Source organism: Chanos chanos, chromosome 8 (assembly GCF_902362185.1).
Source record: "Chanos chanos chromosome 8, fChaCha1.1, whole genome shotgun sequence".
NCBI lineage: Eukaryota > Metazoa > Chordata > Actinopteri > Gonorynchiformes > Chanidae > Chanos > Chanos chanos.
The window spans coordinates 18,665,743-18,687,521 of record NC_044502.1 but is presented as its reverse complement, the minus strand read 5'-3'; the positions used below and the strand labels follow the sequence as shown (position 1 = coordinate 18,687,521).

The 21,779-nt window shown below is 43.0% G+C and overlaps 1 protein-coding gene across 1 annotated transcript in view; it reads left to right on the top strand.

Moving 5' to 3' along the window:
- Window positions 1–21,779, top strand: part of cacna1ia (calcium voltage-gated channel subunit alpha1 Ia) — a 109,976-nt gene that overhangs the window by 27,380 nt on the left and 60,817 nt on the right. The window contains exons 2-4 of the mRNA XM_030782955.1: window positions 10,151–10,262; window positions 13,581–13,714; window positions 20,775–20,872. Coding sequence (XP_030638815.1) covers window positions 10,151–10,262; window positions 13,581–13,714; window positions 20,775–20,872 — 344 coding nt within the window. The remainder of the gene's footprint in view (window positions 1–10,150; window positions 10,263–13,580; window positions 13,715–20,774; window positions 20,873–21,779) is intronic.

Below are 21,779 nucleotides of genomic sequence, written 5' to 3'. Positions count from 1 at the left end.
CTGGCTTGTCGTATGATATTGTCAGGGTCCGGTGTGGCTAAACGTCTGGGAGAGAAACACACTCTCTCTCCCTTTCTTACTGTCTCCCCCCCCCCCCCTTCTCTGTATTCTCTCTCTCTCCCTCCCTCTCTCTTTCGCCCTTCCTCCCTCCTTCTCTCTCTCTCTTTCTCTCTGTGCTCTAAGCTTCTGCAGGTTCAGCCTTGAGGGCAAGAGCTGCATTCTGACTGAATCTTTCTTTCTTTCTATCCTTCTTTCTTTCTTTCTTTCTTTCTTTCTTTCTTCTATATTCATATCCCTCATCTTTTCTTCTTTCCACGTTGTCTGACTCATCTCTCCTGTTTCCTTCATTTCTCTTTTGTCTTCCAAAATCCCCCTAAAACACACATATACCTGTGTAGACCTGTGTGTGTGTTAGCATGGGTAAATCTGACTATTAGCAGTAGAGCCGAAGTTCAGACTGGTGTGATGTCACCGCGCTGTTACCGTTAGTGACAGTGTAGGGCATAGCAGTGGCAGCATGTCAGTTTGATGAGTATGCTGTGTGTTAGAAATCATCTGATCTGTGATAGTGAGTCCTAATGTTATGTTGGGTTTTGGGGACTTTATTTTCCCCTGGTTTGGGCTGGAGTAAGAGGCTGTTGTGTGTTTAGGTTTTTAGTCTGTATTGACTCAGAGTTTCCAATGAGACATCGTGTGTATGTGTGCATGTGTGTGTGTGTGTGTGTGTGTGTGTGTGTGCGTGTGAGCGTGTGTGTCTGTGTGTCTGTGAGTGCGTGAGACACAGACACAAATACATACAAAGGACTGCAGAGCAGCAGTCTAAATACTGCAGTAATAGTAGTATTTTCTCTTTTTGTTTGTGTACCATCTATCTGCTGCATGTGGTGTACATTGTGTTTATCTTTTTAATCGCTCTGTGAGAGATGTTTACTCGCTCACCTGCAGGGACTAAAAATAGCCACAAATGTTTTTTTTTCTCTAATGTGAAAAAAAAAGTTTCTCACCTTCAGTATGCTGCAGGGCTGTTGTTAATGTGAGAGAATGAACCTATCTAATAGACTATACATATTGTCCCCCTAATACTTAGCATAATACTTAACATAAGAGAGAATATGTTTGTGTAAGTCTGTTCAAAAAGAGGATGACCAGAGAGGTGAACACAGAACTGAACATGAGAGAAGGAGAGCATGAAAGAGAGAAATAAAGGAACAGAGAGGACAGCAAAAAAAGAATCAATCTTTGGATCCCCGTTTGTCAGCTTCTTTACTGAAGACACAGAGAACAGAAGTAATTAATCAAGTAAAACCATGAAAGAAATCATGAGAGATAGGGAGAGGGAGGGAGAGAGAGAGAGAAAGAGAGAGAGAGAGAGAGAGAGAGAGGGAGAGGGAGAGGGAGACAGAGAGAGAGAGAGATGACATTCTGATACACACTGTTTCATCACAGAGCTATTAAAAGAGCTCCACCCCACTCACACATAGTCACTATGGCACCATGTCACCATGTTAAGGAAAGGGTAGCAAATTAAACAGTGTGTGTCAAACAGGTCCATGCATTTAACCATCCACTTAGACTCAGAGTGTTGCTGTTAGCAGCAGAAAGATGCAGAGTGATGAGTGTTAGGGAGGAGAATCATATGGAGGGGCGTTCTGTCTCTTAATGGGAGTGGAACAATGCTGTACTGGGGTCAGTTATCAGCCGTCAGGGATTCTGCTTGGTTGTGTGTGTGTGTGTGTGTGCGTGCATGCGTGTGTGTGTGTATGGTGTTGGATGAGTCTGCACCCACAGGCAGTGAGTTTTCTCTGTCATGGTTTCTATGAGTCATCTCAACCCTCGTCACTGGAGCTTTCACAGGGACACACTAACACTTTACATACACACACACACACACACACACACACACACATGCGTTTAATTAGATACGGACACTGGGTTCAAACACCACATCCACACACATATACACACACAGACAAATAAAAACACACTCTTTCAGAGACATGGGTGTGGTGTAGACATGTTGCACTTTCAATAAGAGCATGCACATTCTGGTCACACAATGTCACACACTACAGCTATACAGATGGGCTCCACAGCATCGAACACACACTCAGTTTTGAGAGACACACAGTTGAACACACGCTCAGGGGAGTCAGACACACACACACTCACACACACTCAGGAGGGACACACACGCTTGCATAAACACATGCATAAGCACTGTGAGTGAACAGACGCAGGGCCTTGTGGGTTGACAGCCACTTAAATTAATTTCCAACATTCTGGCTTTCTCCTTCTGCTCTAAGAGCTGAAGACATCAGCACGCTTTTAACCAGGACACACTCAATGCTAATGCAGGGAGGGGACGTGTGCTTTCCATTCCACTGGGAACACTGTGGTTTAACAGGAACCACAAAAAAAGAAAGAAAGAGAAGAAAGAAAAAACATTCAGCTTCAGAAAGAATGTAGCACACTCTCACAGCTCTGAAGTTGTGTGGAATGTTCTGGAACTTTCCATCACTAGCGGTGAGGTGACTGCCAATCCAGCATCCACTCTTAGAAAAAAAATGTTAATGTTATGTTAATGAGTAATGTTATGTCAAAAAAAAAAAAAAGAACGCAAAGTGTTGTTTAGTGTGTTATTGTTGAATTAGGAGGGTTTGAAGGGTGTTCTTTAGTAGAGAATAGACTGCAGCATTTAGGGGAGGCGATTATGGACAGAATGAAACCCTGAGAAATAAAGCAGAGAAAGACGAGACAGTTAGTGCTGTGAGGACAGATCAAGAGAATGACAGAGGCACAAAGACAGAGAGAGAGAGAGAGAGACAGAGGAACACACACCTGTGTGTTTACTGTGACCTGAGAACACTGGGGTAGAGCTGCATTTCCTTACAGACTGCAGTAAATATAAACAAATTAGAGATGAAAGTTTGAAAAAGATTCTAAAGATCTTCCCTGAGTTCCCCTGACTGACAGATAAAGAAGAGTTTGTGTATATATTAGCAGAGAAGGATGAGTGTTTCCAAGCTGCTGGTTCTGTGTCTGCTGTACCTGCCATGACCCGTGAGACAATTCTGCTCTCTGTGGCACAAAATCTCTTACACACACACACACACAACGACACACACAAAAAATTTTTTATCAGTATCTCTTCAATGTCTTTCTAGTGTGTGTATATATATATATGTACACACACATACATATATATATATATTTATGTACAAACACATACATACACACACACACACACACACATATATATATATATATATATATATATATATATATAGTACTGAATTGGACTGAGTTGAGCTGAGAGAGAGACAGAGAGAGGGAGAGATGACGCTTGAGGGAGGATCTTCTCCAGCTGTCTGGACACAGAAGGTCATGGTGTAGGTCACATGATCCTGTGTCTGTTGACTCATTGTTAATAGACCAGAGTACAGGTGTGTGTATGTGTGTGTGTGCCTAAGTGTGTGCATGTTCTGTGTGTGTGTGTGTGTGTGTGTGTGTGTCCTGGGAGTGGTGTTCTCCCTTGTGGAAACGGTAACGCTGGCCTCATTACAGAAGACTCCTGCAGGGCAGAGGAGCAGGATAACCTAAAATATCTGCACTGCTCCTTAACTTTCCTCCCTCCGTATCTGAGCATCTCCTCTTTTCATCAGTATACCTCACTCTTTCCCAGCCTTCACTACCTTTTCTTCATTCATCCTCCATACATCAGTTCTTTTATCCTTCTGCCACTCTATCTTTATTCAGTCATGGCCCTCGGTTTGAAAAGCTTATTTTTCTGTAAATAGATTTTGACATTGAAACATGTGTGATGAATGGCTCATTCTCATTCAGTACCACCGGTTCCACTGTGCTGTGACCCTGCCTCTACGTCATAGTGCTGTATGACTTTATAATACACAGACATAACACAAATATCAGACAGACATTACACAGACATAACACAGATATTATACATATATTACATAGACATTAAAGATATATTACACATACATAACACAGATATTACACAGCTGTAGCAAAGATACTACACAGCTGTTACATGACATGTCACAGACATTAGGCAGACATTACACAGACAGTACAAATGCCCAGAGACATCACAAATACATTATTGCCTTTACACAGACATTGCACAGACAAACAGACACAGAAAAGTTACTCAGATATTAAACAGCCATTGCACAGACACACAGACATTCCCCAAACATAATATGTGTTGCACAGACAACACAGACACACAAACATGGAGAGGTTTCACCACAAACTCCATATGACCAGTTTCTATATATAACGACCACAAAGCTGTTTTCCCTCAAAAGCAAACGGCAGCTGGAATGAGACAGTAAGTGTGGAAGACTCACATGTTATTCTGTCTCCACCTCCCATGACCTCAGTCAACCTCGAGGAAGAGTGCGTGCGCATGTGTGTGTGTGTGTGTGTATTCGCATCTGTGCATGAATGCTTGTGTGTGTGTGTGTGTATGTATGCATGCACATCTGTGCCTGAATGCTTGCATGTGTGATTGTTTGCATGTGTGTGTGTGTGTGTGTGTGTGTGTGAGAGAGAGAGAGTGTGTGAGTGAGAGTAATGAGGCACATTGCTCATTGCCCGTAGGGTTTGACAGCTCTCGTCTCAGACACGTTGACCAATCTCAGTACCAGACGACCCATCTCCTTCAGTCACAGTCTCTCTCTGCTTCTCTCTTCAGTGAACAGCAAATCTGCTGCTCTTTTCAGTCAACAATAAGGTCTTGTAATGAGCTTTTCATCTTCACTTAGACCATTTGTTCTGTAGTTTCGTAAACCGTGTATGTCTTTCAGCTTCTCCAGGTGCCAGAGCCCCCTCTCTCTCTCTCTCTCTCTCTCTCTCTCTCATAAAAGAGGTAAATACAGGCAGGGGTCAGTCAGGGACAGCCTGTTTGCATCACCACTAGGAATGCCTGTGTCATATCTGTCATGCCTGTTGTGATGTCTGTGTGGCGTATGTGTGATGTTTGTGTAGTGTCTGTGCCTGTGTCATATCTATGCCACGTGTGTTGTGATGTCTGTGTGATGTCTGTGTGATGTCTGTGTGATGTTGTGATGTCTGTGTGATGTTGTGATGTCTGTGTGATGTTGTGGCGTCTGTGTGATGTTGTGGCGTCTGTGTGATGTTGTGATGTCTGTGTGATGTCTGTGTGATGTCTGTGTGATGTCTGTGCAGTGTCTGTGTGATGTCTGTGTGATGTTGTGATGTCTGTGCGGTGTCTGTGTGATGTTGTGATGTCTGTGTGATGTTGTGATGTCTGTGTGATGTTGTGATGTCTGTGCGGTGTCTGTGTGATGTCTGTGTGATGTTGTGATGTCTGTGCGGTGTCTGTGTGATGTTGTGGTGTCTCTGTAATGTTGTGATGTCTGTGTGATGTTGTGATGTCTGTGTGATGTCTGTGTGATGTTGTGATGTCTGTGCGGTGCCTGTGTGGTGTCTGTATGATGTTGTGATGTCTGTGTGGTGTCTGTGTGATGTCTGTGTGATGTTGTGATGTCTGTGTGATGTCTGTGTGATGTTGTGATGTCTGTGTGATGTCTGTGTGATGTTGTGATGTCTGTGCGGTGTCTGTGTGATGTCTGTGTGATGTTGTGATGTCTGTGCGGTGTCTGTGTGATGTTGTGATGTCTGTGCGGTGTCTGTGTGATGTCTGTGTGATGTTGTGATGTCTGTGCGGTGTCTGTGTGATGTTGTGGTGTCTGTGTGATGTTGTGATGTCTGTGTGATGTTGTGATGTCTGTGCGGTGTCTGTGTGATGTCTGTGTGATGTTGTGATGTCTGTGCGGTGTCTGTGTGATGTCTGTGTGATGTTGTGATGTCTGTGTGGTGTCTGTGTGATGTTGTGGTGTCTGTGTGATGTTGTGATGTCTGTGTGCTGTATGTGTGATATCTATATGTTGTCTATGATGAGTAGATAGCAATGTTTTATCAGACATATGTGCATGAATCGGTCATACTTTAAAAGAAAGTGTGTGTGTGTGTGTGTACAAGTGTTTGACCTCTGCCTTTTGTTGATGGAGTATATGTCAGTATACCAAAGTGCAGGCTGCTGTGTCCCTCTGAAGATTCACCTGTGATGCCAGGTGGTATGGTTGTTTGTCTTTTGAGTTTGAGCCTGTGTTGGTCTGTGTGGGTGTATGTGGGCGTGTGTGGGTGTATATGGGTGTGTGTGGGTGCATGTGGGGGTGTGGGGGTGTGTGTGGTGTAACATGCTTCATCTGTTTAGATGCTTTTAGATGCTTTTCCCTCTCACATTCTGACTAAAGACTTCCTGAGGCTCTTTCTAAGCAGAGTCAGTTCTCTACTCCTCAGAAAGACACAACATTGCACCTCAGTCCCTCCCTCTGACATCACTGCATTAGCTCCTGTTTTTAGTCCCACTCCTAATCCCCCTGCCTCACTGCCCTTCCACTTCTCCTCTCCTTGCTCTCACCACTCCTCAGGCTGTGTTCAATGCTCCTGTGCTTGCTCCTAGTCCTGCTCCTAGTCCTTGTCTTCTCTTCCTGCTCCTCTCTCCTTTTCCTCTCCTGAGCTTGGTCTGGCCTCGCTGCTGGTGTGTGTGTGTTCGTGTGTGTGATGATGATGATGATGATGATGATGGTGTGTGTGTGTGTTGGTGTGTGTGATGATGATGATGATGATGATGGTGTGTGTGTGTGTTGGTGTGTGTGATGATGATGATGATGATGATGATGGTGTGTGTGTGTGTTGGTGTGTGTGATGATGATGATGGTGTGCGTGTGTGTTGGTGTGTGTGATGATGATGATGATGATGATGGTGTGTGTGTGTGTGTTGGTGTGTGTGATGATGATGATGATGATAATGATGGTGTTTGTGTGTGTGTGTGTTGTGATTCGGTCTGCAGGCCTGCAGGACTGTGGTGTTAGAGCAGTGCAGGAGCAGCAGTGCCGTTACTGTGGTGTAATCCTCTGAGACTGATTCAACACAGACGTCTCATTAGCGTCTTTTAAGTGTTTCTGCAGGCATAGTTGCCCGTGCTGCACAACAACCGCTTGTCATTTGTTCTTTCGCAGTCAGAGAGGAGAACAGAATAAAGAGGAAAATAATAATAAATGAAGAATCTCTTTTCTTCCCTTTTCTTCCCTCAAGTAAGTGAAGACGAAGCTATTGCTGCTATGAGTGGTTTGGGTTTTTTCCCTTCAATCCCCCAAGGATACATTCTCAACAGTTCAAATGATTAAGGGTGAGGGGGTGGGTGGGAGTGTAACTCTGAGCCCCTTTAAAGAATCGTATACACACACACACACACACACACACACACGGGTTCAAAGCATGGCCATCACTGATATGGTTAATTTCCTCTGTGTTCTATCACATGCTTATTGAATCTGTACTGATGCTTCTCTGCAGGAAAGTGAGAGAGAGAGAGAGAGAGAGAGAGAGAGAGAGAGAGAGAGAGAGAGGGAGAAAGAAAGAGAGGGAGAGAGAGAGAGAGAACCTCATAAATCATATTTTACTTCCCTGCCAGGGGCTGGTTTCCAGTTCAATGCGTTTATGTTGACTTCTAATTAACCGTAGAGAGTAGCAGGCATTGTGCTAAGACAGAGCGTCCGTTAGATTGGCGATCTTAGTGAAAAGGAGAGCACTCCGTACTGCCTGGCAGGTAGAACATCTTGAAGGCGGCAAAGTGGTTTATGAAAGGAGGAAACGAGGGAGAAGGAACTGGCTGCAGAGAAAGAGAGGAAAGAGAAACAAGAGCCTCTGATTGTCAAATTGGAGGGAGGAGGGAAGGATGTGTGTTTTTAAATAAGATGGAGTGAATAAAAGAAAGAGAAAAGGGAGAGAACCACAGGAGGAGTCATTTTTTCTAGAGAACTGGGAAAACTGAAAGAGCTTAGCAGGAGTGAAAGAACAAGTGGAAGACAAGAGTAAACTGAAAAAGAAATGATCCATAAAGATGTGGTGATGGGAGCCTTTTTTCAGGATCAACACTTGTAAGATCAGTGTTTCTGGGTTTATGTTTAAGGGGAATATATACTGCCATATTTGAGTCAGTGCATACTATTATTATCATCTAAAAAAAAAAAAAAAACATACAGCCCAGAGTGATTACCCTATGAACTCTTCACTTATGCTCTATCTTAACGAAAAATGGAAGCCCTGAGTAAAGTGGAAAAGAGTGGAAAAATGTACTGCGAGAGACAACTGATTGGATGTAGCTCTTTTTTTCAAAATACAGTTTTAAAATGAACTGGCTTTGTCAGTAAAAATGTGTACGTGCGATAATATTTGATAGTGGATTTTCAGAGGCACACCCACACCTACACTGTCTCTGAGACAGTCACAAACACACACCTACTGTTTTACACTGTCTCTGAGACAGTCACAAACACACACCTACTGTTTTACACTGTCTCTGAAACAGTCACAAACACACATCTACTGTTTTACACTGTCTCTGAAACAGTCACAAACACACACCTACTGTTTTACACTGTCTCTGAAACAGTCACAAACACACACCTACTGTTTTACACTGTCTCTGAAACAGTCCGCGTCAACTAAAATACCCTGCCCTGTAACTGTGTAAAGTAGGGATGTCCCGATCCGATCTAAAAGATCGGTATCGGGTCGATCAAGGCATTTTTTAACTGATCGGTATCGGCTTTACTGAGCAGGACCCTAAGCCCGATCCTTTGTGTAATGTCGGCTGTCACACAGGTGTCATAAACAGAGAGCATAATTTGTGGCAGGACATGGCTAAAATGTCTGCAGTGTGGAAACATTTTAAATTGGGAAACGAAAGCAGTCTAGCAGCCACTTGTAATGTGTGTAATGCGAGCATTTCGCAAAAAGGAGAGAGAAATTTCCTCGAGACAGTGACAAGATTACCAATCGCTTTGGATGACCAGCCCATCGCTGTGGTAGTGAATACAGAGGTGCTTTCAAATTCGGCAAACTAAGGCGAATCTTCCAGGGAATTGGGTATTCTTTTAACTTTTCAATTTGAACGTTTTGTAGGTCAGCATACTCCGATGACATTAATCCTCAAGGCTACAAACAACAACCAAGGTACCATTTCAAAACTGAAACACCTAACACTTTAGCTGTATGTGATTTATGAGAGTTGGCCTAAACTAACGACCACAGAGAGCAATCACTTGACTAACGCTAAGGATTGATAACGATAGCTAGTTGTAAGAAGATTGAATAAAATCGAACACGTACGTATATTTTCTGGTATAACTCCCATCTGGGCAGTGTGTGTTCACAAAGCAAACGAGAAACTGCGAATGTTTGCCGTTCTTTGCCTTTCTGGTAAAACTTTCAGGTTTTCTCCGTCTTTTTTTTTTTTTTTTGAGCTTTGGAGCCAGGTATACCCTACCCTCTCGACACTACATTTCAGACACTGCCCTACCGAAGCTTTACAACAAGGTTTACTTTGTTATTTTGTGAAATAAAAAAAAAAGATAAAAAAAAAAAAAATTAAGGAGCAGCATGGACGCATTCTTAATGCCTTACTATTCAGTAGTCAAGCATATGCACTGAATTGATTTTACCTTTAATGTACTTGAAATGTGCACTGTGCAACTGTATTATCTAGGAAAATACAAGTATCGGATTAGGACTCGGTATTGGCAGATACTCAATATTAAATGACTCGGATCGAGGGCAAAAAAAACTTGATTTGGGCATCCCTAGTGTAAACTAAATTTGTACAGTATCAGTCTGAACACTGTACAATATCAGTTTGAATTTTGTAAATTATTCTGTAATCCTGTAAAGCGTTCTGTAAAGTGATGGCTGTAACTCAGTGAAGTATACTGTACAGTAATGTATGTAAGTGTGTGTAAAGTATTCTATACAGTGATGCATATAAGTGTGTAAAGTATTCTATACAGTAATGCGTGTAAGTGTGTGTAAAGTATTCTATACAGTGATGTGTGTAAGTGTGTAAAGTATTCCATACAGTGATGTATGGAAGTGCACGAAGTATTCTATACAGTGACGTGGGTAAGTGTGTGAAGTACTCTATACATTGATGTGTGTAAATGTGTAAAGTACTCTATACAGTGATGTGTGTAAGTGTGTAAAGTATTCTGTACAGTAACATGTGTAAAGTATTGGCCTTAATTCTGTGTGTTTGACGTGGTTCGAGCGTATCAGTATCATGGTGATCCTGCTGAACTGTGTGACTCTGGGAATGTACCAGCCCTGTGAGAACATCCACTGCACCTCAGATCGCTGCCACATTCTACAGGTCAGTGCTCCTGCCTCGCTCACACTCCGCAGTCACGCATAAACACACCCTCACCAGTCAAAAACATTACCACAACATTACACAAACATGCTGGTTTTCTGCTCTTCATATACCCAAATCCCTCTGCATAACCTCTTTTCACCACAAACCTTGGTCACTTATTGTATTTCATTCTCTACTCTCTCTCTGTCTCTCTCTCTGTCTCTCTCTCTGTCTCTCATTAATGAGTTACTGTTGGTCTGTGGGTTGAGTGGGCAGGCGGATGTGGGAGGATTTCCCTGCTTGCATGACAGTTGGCTTTTAACGTTTTCTCCCGCGTTCTCCACCTCTCCCATCAAACTCCCATAATGCCCAAGCAGGTCCCCCATCATGCTTGCGTTCCACCTCAGTGCTACAGCGTGCCTTCCGTCTCCCTGGTGTGTCTATCAGAGCCTTCCCTGCGCCAGGTAAAGGCACCACAGGACTTTGTAGAAGTCTCCAGAGGACTTGTATGTAGATAGACACAGGCTGTGGTTCACTGGTGTCTGAAAGCACTGAAAAATAAAGCTCTCTTCAAGTATTCCTATCTGTAAACTCCAGCAGTGTCTACGCTCCGTGGTCTCAAAAGCACAGCTCCAGCGAACTGCCAGCATGCGGCCGGTTTTGTGCTTTTTTTGAATGTCATGTGGACTCGTCTGGTCTTTCACATGTCTTGTATCCGTGCAGACAGAGACAGGAGCACAGCCGTTAGCTTCTCTATGACAAACGGTGCAGAGGAATGATGAATGTTAGATAAGAATGTAAATCAACAGTTTTTTTCTTTTCTATTTTCATTCTTTTTTAACGTTGTTGACGTTAATCACCAGGAATTTGCTCCGAGCTCACCTTTCATGCCCTGGAAAGCCAAAGTTTTCCGTGCTGGTTAATGACACTGCAAACTCAGCAGGACTTCTCATCCAGGCAGAAAAATACACTGGATCCACTCCTGACAATACGCTCACTGATGTTCTAACAGTAATTAGCACTTCTCCCCAGTTCTCCACGCAGTGGAACGCGCAGAACGTCAGACACAGCTGTCGCACTGAATTCTAGCATAACATTTCAGCATAATATCATATCGTGAAAACATCGGCTTAACTTATTATAACTTCTTGGCCCATTGAAGGGCTAAGAAACCAATTCAGGCACAGTACATATAATCTGACGTATGTAAACATGCTAATTCCACTGCGTTTCCTGCCTGCTATGAATAAGACTGGATATGTAGCATGGATACACTGCATTTTGACAGCATTATCAGAACTAGAGTGGTTGTTAGCGGTGACTTAATTACATATACTATTCAAGTACATGATTATTAGGAGCTGCTGATTTAAGGTGAGATCTAATCATGCTTTTCCATGTGAAAAGTCGTATGAAATACTGCCTAGAGTGTCTTTTTTTTTTCACCGTGTCAGCTCATTAAACAGCATCCACCAGAAGTCTTAAGGGTAACGTGGTGTGCGGGTGGGGGTGGCTGCCAGAGGCGGTCTTTTCATGACTCACGTGTGACCATGTACGCATACACACTCACAGGCTGCGCTGAGAGAGTGTAACACTCTCCTGCTTTCTACTGCTGAGCAACGATAGCCATGACTCAACATTTTCTTTTTTCTTTTTCTTTTTTTTTTTTTTTGTAGCTACTGGGCAAAACCAAAAACTGGTTCTGTTTCAACATGGCTGCCAGCATGCTGTTTTTGAAACACATTGCTCTAGAGTGAAAGCAGAGACTTCCTGTGAAACTGTAGCCAGGATGGAGCCGATCCTTCGAGCCCTGCCGTTCTCATGCTTCACTCCACTCTGTTCTTTGTCCTCAGTGTGAGAAAACTGCTGAGGTTTTATAACAGTCACAGTCTAAGTTCAAACCAAGTATGACAATCAGTCACCGGGATATGAGGGATAATTTTACATATTTTTTTCCTCATTCTATTTATGAAAGGGATGAAAGAACAGAGACACAGAAATAAAAATGTGCACCGACACAAGAGAATACGTCTTTCTTTCTTTCATTCTCGCTCTCTCTCCCTCTCTCTCTCTTTCCCCTCTTGACGTGCCTGCACAGTCTCATAGCGAGAGCCATATGTCCGGAGTGCTTTGTGGTGGTGACGGATGGTAGAGGAAGTGTGGTATCTGTGCCAGGACGTTGGCATGGCGCCGTTCCACAGGGAGCCCAAAGAGCGCTGCTGTTCCGCCCACCTGTGCCACCCAGATCTCAAACGCTCCGTTTCGCAACTCGAAGCGGCAGCGGTCCAAACTGGCACGACGTGGCAGCGTGTTTGTGTTTGTAGAACGGCCTCCTCATCGTGTCTGTGGGTCTCGCGTTTTCCCCCTGTCTCGTTGCAACGTGAAATAAAAACTCCACACACTACGCCTGCCAAAGGACTGCTGCACTGACAAAGCATGTCTTACACTAACAAGACGACACGCTCATTTCACATAAAGCAGTCAAATATCTGTATACATGTATAAGACAGTGAAAAGCAAATATGCCGTTGAGAGAGAGAGAGAGAGAGACAGAGAGAAAGAGAGAGGTTAGAGAAAGAGAGAGAGGGAGAGAGAGAGAGAAAGAGAGAGAAAGAGTGAAAGAGTGTTGTTCTGCTCTTTATGTTTTGTCTATAACAGCATAAGAGGTTGAGAGGCTAGATCATTTCAATGATTTCTTGGGTCAGAACATGAAAATGAAAATCAAACTTGGTATTAAAGCAATTTTCGCCCTAAATCTAGTTTTACAGGATTTCACCAGTCACTCAGTCCTAATAATGGCTATCAATGCTTTCCTAATTAGCACACTGAAGAGACTTTGACAGCAGAAAGCAGCTGTCAGTGAGAGAGCTACAAGCTGATTAATGCCTTCATTAAAAGTTACATGTTTGTGTAAGCTGTTGTTTTTAATTGTTTGTCATGTAAACGATTCCATCTGCGGAGAGAGAAAATAATCAAGCCTAATCAGTGCCCAGGAGCTGCAGCATCCCCAGAGAGACGAGAAATAAGAACTTTCCGGATCAAAGGTTGGAAGGCTCTTGCACGTGGTTAAGCCTGTGAGGTCCCATCAGAGAAAACTCAGGAACGGCATTTGGATTGTATCTCATTAGTTTAAGTTTGGAGTTTAAAACTGTCATTTTGTTGAACTCTCTTTTTGTCTGTCTTCTCTGTATTTAACCACCCCTCCCTGCCTCACACACACACACACACACACACACACATTTCCACTATTCTGGTGTGCAATGATTTTCCCCAATTTCTATCTACCTTCTTCTCTGAAAAATTTCTGCTCTCTCTCTCTGTCTCTCTCTCACACAGGCTTTTGATGCCTTTATCTACATTTTCTTTGCACTGGAGATGGTAGTGAAGATGGTGGCTCTAGGGATCTTTGGCCGTCGCTGTTACCTTGGCGATACCTGGAACAGGCTCGACTTCTTTATCGTCATGGCCGGGTAAGTTTGGCTAATCTGTTAGCGTTAGCAGCCTCCACACTTTGAACAGATAACCCCACACTTCTGGAGCAGTCGAGTGAAAAACAGCAATTTACTGTTTCTGTTTGGACGCCCTGTTTGCCCTACTTTAGAAAACAGGAAACCAACTGGATAATGTGAAACGGGAAAAAAGATTTACACATACTGATTCAGGGGAGACTTGTTTTCTCCTTTATTTGGTCTTGGTACAGTAAGGCGAAAAGATAAGTCTTAAAGTCAGTGGAAGCGTTCTGACAAGAGAGAGCCAGGGGAAGCTGGCTCTGAAGCGGATTTGCAGAAAACCATAGAATCACGCTGGAGAAACGTGAGAATACAGTGAAAGAGTTCACTGAGGTTGATGCTATCGCCACAATTCCTGGAATTCCTGCAACATTAGTCTCCCTGGCGTGACAAAGGCAGCTGTACTAGCGAAGCTAGCAGTTAGCTTAGATGTTTATCTTGTTTGTTTAACATGCAATTTTGTTCCAGCTTGGAATCATCTGACTGCTAAGTAGCTTTTGGGCAATTTGTTTTTTCTTTTCCCCTTACAGATTATTTCACGCCTCCTTTGTTGTTCCCAAGCTATTTTTGGTGTTTATTTTGTGTGAGACAGTTTTTTTTTGTTTTGTTTTTTTTAAGAGAGCAGCATGCATTGTGTCCATTAGCCCTCATCTTGGAGCTGGTGTGGGGGTATAAGAGGAAACCCACCTCTCTCTCTCTCTCCCTCTCTCTCTCTCTCTCTCTCTCCCTCCCTCTCTCTCTCTCTCTCTCTCCCTCTCCCTCTCTCTCTCTCTCTCTCTCTCTCTCTCTCTCTCTCTCTCTCCCTCTCCCTCTCTCTCTCTCTCTCTCTCTCTCTCTCTCCCTCTCCCTCTCTCTCTCTCTCTCTCTCTCTCTCTCTCCCTCCCCCAAGTTATTGCTCGCTCACTCTCTCTTTCTTTTCTCTTTCTTTTTCCTCTCTCTCTTTCTCGGTTCAGTTCAATTCACAATACTCAGTACTAACAAAGCATCAAATCAGTAACGTGACAATGATGTCTTTTATCTAATCATGTTACACTGAATATGAACATATCCACCCATCACTATTATAACAGTAAACTTCAGTTCAAACACACACACACACACACGCATAACTGTCTGGCTGTCTATCTCTCTTCCTTTCCATCTCCAGGATTCATTAACTGAGTGATTAAGCCCTTTGAGACTATAAATAGTGATATTGGGCTCTAAATAAACTTATTATTATTATTATTATTATTATTATTATTATTATTAATAATAATAATAATAATAATAAATTCGAGATTTGTTTGAATGTAATGAGGGTAACTGTGTGATGTGATTGGCTGGAGCAGAGGTAGCGTTGTGATCCGATTGGCTGCAGTACAGGTAGCTCTGTGATCTGATTGGCTGCAGTAGGAGTAGCTGTGTGATTTCATTGGCTGTAGTGGGGATAGCTGAGTGATCTGAATGGCTGTAGTAGGGGCAGCTAAATGATCTGATTGGCTGTAGCAGGGGTAGCTGTCTGGTATGATTGACTGTTGTACTGTAGGCTGTAACTTTCTGTGAGCAGATGTGAACTGACAGGCACCCATAAGTTTCATGTGTCTGCTCTCAAGGCAAAAACACAGGTTATATCCGTTTCTCTCTCTCACTCTCTCTCGCTCTCTCTCTCTCTCTCTCTCTCACACACACACACACACACTATAAATGCCATAAACATGTAGTTTAAAAAAATGCTGTTTTTTGATGTAATATTAAAAAGTATTATAATAGACAGCATATGACTGAGAGAGACAGAGAGAGAGGGAGAGAACAGAGTGAATGTGTGTGTGTGTGTGTGTGTGGGGGGGGTGTTAGTGTTCAGTGTTGGACTTTGTTTTATGCAGGGTAAAGAGGAGGACAGATATAATATAGGACTGTCATAGCTACAGTCCCATGACTTCTCTTCTCTTCTCTTCTCTTCTCTTCTCTTCTCTTCTCTTCTCTTCTCTTCTCTTCTCTTCTCTAATCCAAATCTAACTATGTACTGGTTGATGACTGCAAGGTTTTGTTTGTTTGTTTGTTTGTTTGTTTTTGCCAGAGGTCCTACTTACAGACCTTCAGCTTACACACACAACACACACCCATGCATGTGCGCACACACGCACACCACACCATAAGCTACACAGAGTACATGAAAGAGAGAGATGAAGGGAGGGAGAGGAAAAGAGGATGCAGTAAAAGAAGGGAACAATTAGAGAGAGGCTGCCCAGGGGCAGAGAGCTAATTACTTTTGCAAACACGCTGGCTGACTGATGGTTGCAAGAAGATCTGTGTGAAATTTGGAAACTAACACTCATCCCTTCCCTCTCTCTCTCTCTCTCTCTTTTTCTCCCTCTGTCCCTCCTGGATGTGACCGTCCACCCCTCCATCCGTTTCTCTCCTGTCCTCTGACCTTTCATTTCCTCTCCACTCAGGAACGAGCATTTAACTATTCATCTCTTCTCCTCCACTCACTTTCCTTCTCTCCACCCAGCCCCTCTTTATCATCACTTTTTTCTTTTTCCCATATCTATCTATCTATCTATCTATCTATCTATCTATCTATCTATCTATCTATCTATCTATCTATCTGTCTATCTATCATTTGTTACTATGCAATGTGTGTGTGCGCACGCGTGTGCATGTGTTTGTGTGTGTGTTCCTCTGTAGGCTCTCTCTCTCTCTCTCTCTCTCTCTCTCTCCCTGCGCAGTTCAGAGCTTACAGATAAACCTCGGTGGATTTGATTGCACTCCTACTGAAGTCTCTGTGTAAAATGTCTTAATGTCAGTTTGTACAGGGAGGTGAGAAGGAGTCAGGACTGTTTCTCCTCTGAAGTGCACTCCTAGTATGTGACATTTCAATTGGCAGCCTGACATTTCTCCTCATTCTGCTTCCCAAAACCAACGCTGATATTTTTGGAGTTCACCCTGCCTGATTTCTGCCATAATCTTTCTCTCTTTCCAACTCAGCCTCTGTGTGTGTGTGTGTGTGTGTGTGTGTGTGTATGTGTGCTTGTTTTTGCTAACTTTGGTGGACACAGGGGCACACCATCAGGAGAGGCAAACCAGTCAAATGTTTGGGGCCCCTTCAAAAAAATTTGGGAAAAGGGGCCCCTGATGGCCACTGATATTGGCGCATTTTGCAATAACAGCTATAAACCCCCTTAAACCTCCCATAATGGCACTATACAGTGCATGGCTGCTGACCCAAACCCCCCCCCTGCTTCTAGCTATCACTAGCATTATTGTGAGTTGATATTTGATGTTACATATATACATGTTGCTCCTCCTTTGTTGTTCAAATACTCTGAACTCAGGGTTTTTGTTAGCCGCTAACTACCGCTTTTTGCCTGGTAAAATTTATTAAAAAAGTGATAAATTAAAAACCTACCAATCAAAGTGTCCAGTGGTAATGCTCATACAAAACATAGCTTTTTATGAAGGCTGTCCTTAAACAGGACATTTGTGTTTAGACAGCAAAACAGCCTTGGAAGCCGCAAAGACACATTGGACACATTTGATTTGAAGTCGGCAGCAGAGGACTTTCCCGCAGTGAAAAAAAGGAGAAAATAAAATGTTACCTATAGGCTACATTTGATGCCATGTAGGCCTAGCCTTTTTTTTAAACAGGCTGCAGATGTTACAGGTCACAGACGTTTCATAATCACCTACATTTTAGCGCGTAATGTTGAGGTTTTGCTCAGTCGTTAGTTTGTTTTGCTTCATCGTTACTGTTCATTAAATAGTCAAACTGATTTGAGGTCGTTGTCATTCTTTCGTCAACCTAGGTGGACATTATATTTGCGTCTGAAACATAGTCTGTTATTGAATCGTGTCCGGTAAGTTTCAACTTTGTCCGGTAAAATAAAGTCTTCCCGGGCACCGGTGTTATTTATTATTTTTAATTATATAATTGTGACGTTTGTTCAGTCATAACAGACCGAATGCCTTTTTTAACTTAATTGACTGAATGCCTTTTTAGGGGGTCATGGGGGCGTGGGAGGTGGGGGGTGCACGAGGTGTGGGGTGCGCGAGGTGGGGGTGCGATGGGCTTCTTTGCCTTCGCCCCCCAGAGTCTACAATTACAACCGGGTGGACATTTTACTGAAAGCACATTTATTGTAACATTTACTGTGGACATCTTGTCAAACTGGGCTCAAAATCATAGTCCCCACTGGTATGGAAACTACGAAAAAAATATCAGTGTTTTTTTTTTTTTTTTTTGGTAAAAGATATTGATGTCATTGTTAAAACTAAAGTGTTTTTGGTTAAGCTTAGGATTAGGGTTAGGTTGTTATCGTTAACTTTTGTTATTATGGGGTCAGTCAAGGGTCTCCAGAATCTAGCATGTGTGATATGCATCTGAGTTTATTCGTGTGTGTGCGTGTGTGTGAGTATGTGCATGCGTGCATGAGTGTGTGTGGGTTAGTGTTCACTTATGCATTTTCCTTGAGCTTTGATCCTTTCTCTCAGTGTCTAGTGTGTGTCCTTGTAATCAGGTCCCTAGTCTGATGAAAATTGTTATGAGTTGAAATTACCTCAGAAATTGGACAGTTTTTGTCAGCACTGTCTTTGGCTAACCTGGAAACAAAACCACTCAGCATATTCTCCAACACCAGTCCTCCCCTCAATACTCTGTCTATTTGAATAATTTCCCCCCTCTGCTCATGAATAATGCATGTATGCTAATGAGCAGCCTGGCTGCCATGCTGGATTAGCTGTTGTTTATTGAGTGATTGGAATTTTCAAGGTGTTTTAGCTGAGGGCAACACACACAAACATACACACACACACACACACACACACACAGAAAACATGTGTAAACACAGACACAGGTTCTCTGCTATCTGAGACCTGCATAAATAAAGATGCTATAGAGAAATTATGGAGGAAACTTTCTGCTACTGCAGAAAATATCATCACAGAAAGAAGGAGGAGAGATCAGTGGAGGAGAGATCAGAAGTTAAAGCAGGAAGATAGATGGAAACCAGCAGATGAAGAAGACATGTCTGTCAATGGTGCATGGAGTGGTGCAAAGGCACAGTTTGCGAGAATAGAGGGGGAAAGAGCAAAAAAGGACAGAGAGAATGAGAGAAGAAAAGATGAGAGAGAGAGAGAGAGAGAGAAAGACTAAAACAAAGAGACATAAAGAGAGTGTGAGCTAGTTAGTGCTGAATGAACATCAAACTTTGGCATGTCCGTCTGAGGAGTCCACGCTGCCTGCAGCTTCTCAAATATTCATGAAGGAGAGAGAGAGAGAGAGAGAGAGAGAGAGAGAGGGGAACACAGAGAGACAGAGAAGCAGAGAAACAGAAAGAGCTAAACAGAAACAGACAGACAGAGACTCTGATCAGTCTCGATCTGATCTTTTCAGCACCTGCCCTGTCCTGAATACAGTAGTGCTGACTCTAGACAGACATATCCACCTCTACAACTCTTCTCTCTCTCTCTCTCTCTCTCTCTCTCCCTCTGTGTGTGTGTGTGTGTGTGTGTTTGAGTGCATCTGCATATGTTGCAAGCAAACAATGCATAGCACAGATATAAACTCATTCAAATCAATATCTGTTCACCATGTTTCCTTCTGACAGCCCTATGAGACTCTCTCTCTCTCTCTTCCTCTCGCTCACACACACAAACACACACACACAAACACACACACACACACACACACACACATTCTGTGCAATTGCATACTGTGGGGTGAGCCTGCATTGACAGGTCATTGAGAGTTTAATCCTGTGAGAAATGTGCTTTGTGTGGAGGTGACATTATGTGACCCTGTCTGTCTCCAGCTCTGTGGAGTGGAATATAACCATTCATTAAACAGGCCTAAAGTACTCTCCACAAATTACACTCTTACACTCAGCTGCCCTCAGCAGGTGCAAATGCCTGAGTGTGTGTCTTTGTGTGAACTGGAGATGTCTTCTGCTGTAATCTCTATTTTCAGCAGTGTAGATGTTAGCTATGTGTATCTGCACTTTGGTATGTTTTGAGTCCGCTGTACTGATGTGTGTGTGTTTGCATGTGTGTGTGCATTTGTGCATATGTGTCTATATGTGTCTGTATATCTGTGTCTGTGTGCTTGTGTGTGTATGTGTTTGTGTGTCTCTGTATGTGCGTGTGTGCATGTGTGTGTATGTGTGTGTCTGCGTGCATGCATGTATGTGTGTATGTGGGTTAGTAATTACTGACTCTGCTGTCATTCATACAGTAATGGAAATAATGAGAAAATATCAAACACTACAGTTACATTTCCCTGCTACATCCGTGCGTCGGTGTGGTGCCATGTACCGTGATGAACAGATGAGATTAAAAGGTTGAAGGCCTGTTTAGATAGCATACACTCAGACTCCTTATCTCTCCCCTCAGAGACACAGCCTTTCTGACCTTTCTCCAGAAATCTTCTCTATTGGCTTTTAACACACACACACACTCACACACACACACACTCAGAGAGACCCTGTCTTTCCTGTCCAAACAAAGCTGCACAGGAAGAGGGCACATAGCAAATGTCATCTCATGAGGGAGAGAGAGAGAGAGACACCATTTGCCTCTGCTCTTTCATTAATAGTACAGATTGTGCTTGATGAATAACAAACATGTGTGTGAATGTGTGTTTTTGTAGGGTTAGAAGTTGTTTTTGATTTGGAAGTTTTACAGGTTCTTTGTCATGGTGTGTGTTAAAATACAGCCTGTGTTATACTTGTGAATACAACAGATGAATGAGCTGGAGGGGAGCAGCCAGCCTGGGCCGCAGACTAAGGGATTACAAATGAGATGTTTGTAAATAAATATGACAGGGGAAAGCAGAGAAACTCTTACCTTTACAGAGCAGTTTAGACAATGCCCCCAGAGAGCGGGTCTGAGATAATCTGGATGAAAATCAGACGTGGCAAACACAAACTGCAGGGAATAACAACCATAAAACATCAGACGCAGACCAACACACAGGTTAGAGGCTTCTGGGCAGAGATACACACATGCACTGATGTCTGTTTTGTTGTGTGTGGTTCTGTTTTAGGATGGTCGAGTACTCCCTGGATCTCCAGAACATTAACTTCTCTGCAATCAGGACCGTGCGTGTGCTCAGGCCTCTAAAAGCCATCAACCGAGTACCCAGTGAGTCCACTCTCCAGCTACTCTTTTCTCATCTGTCTGTCTGTGTGTGTGTGTGTGTGTGTGTGTGTGTGTCTTTGTGCACTGAGTATCTGCAAAACCCTGTATTGTGGGGACACTTTGCCTCTCCTGTCAAGCTTAGAGAGCTTATAAACAAGCATATAGTTGTGATCGTTCAAACAAAAATATTTTTTTCATGTGTGGGGTTGTACTTAAGCTTGGGCCTATCAATATTACCAACACAGAATTCAGTGAAAAGTCCTCATTACTGTTAGCCCTTCCCATGTGAGTCCCTGTAAGTATAGTTTATGTAAGGAATATTGTGGGAGACTTGATGCATGTGTGAGTCACAGGGCTCTAATGAACAGAAAAGTCTTCAGAGTGTAGATTCACTCTCAGGTAGAGTTTCAGGTTAACACGAGGCAGAGAACAAACCAGCTTAGGGTAACTCTTCAGTTAGTATTATATCAGTACTCTCTCACAGAATGATTAGCAACAAAGAAAATCATCAGGTGCTGGAAAACAGTCGTCCAATAGGTTAAAAGGTAGGAATGCTCCTATTGGACAGTCTTATGTCTTATAAACACTAGCATGCGTATCCTGAAGCAGAAAGCTCTGGTCTGAAAAAACTGGAGGCTGTTGGTGAATCCAGTGTGAGTCAAGAGGAGAGGAGAGGAGAGGAGAGCGTTCAGTGCTTTGCACAGTGAGCGTGTGCAGGTGGTGTGAGAGCGCAGAGCAATAATGAATTAAAGCAGATCTGAAAGCCATTACCTCTGTGTGTCTGTCATTACTGTGGCCAGATTAATCCCTCTTGTAATTAGGCGAAAAAACTGTTTTGCTAGAGAGTTGCCATTAATTCATATCTCACTAATTCCATCCTGTTCCTCAAACAAATGTGTTTTTTTTTTCC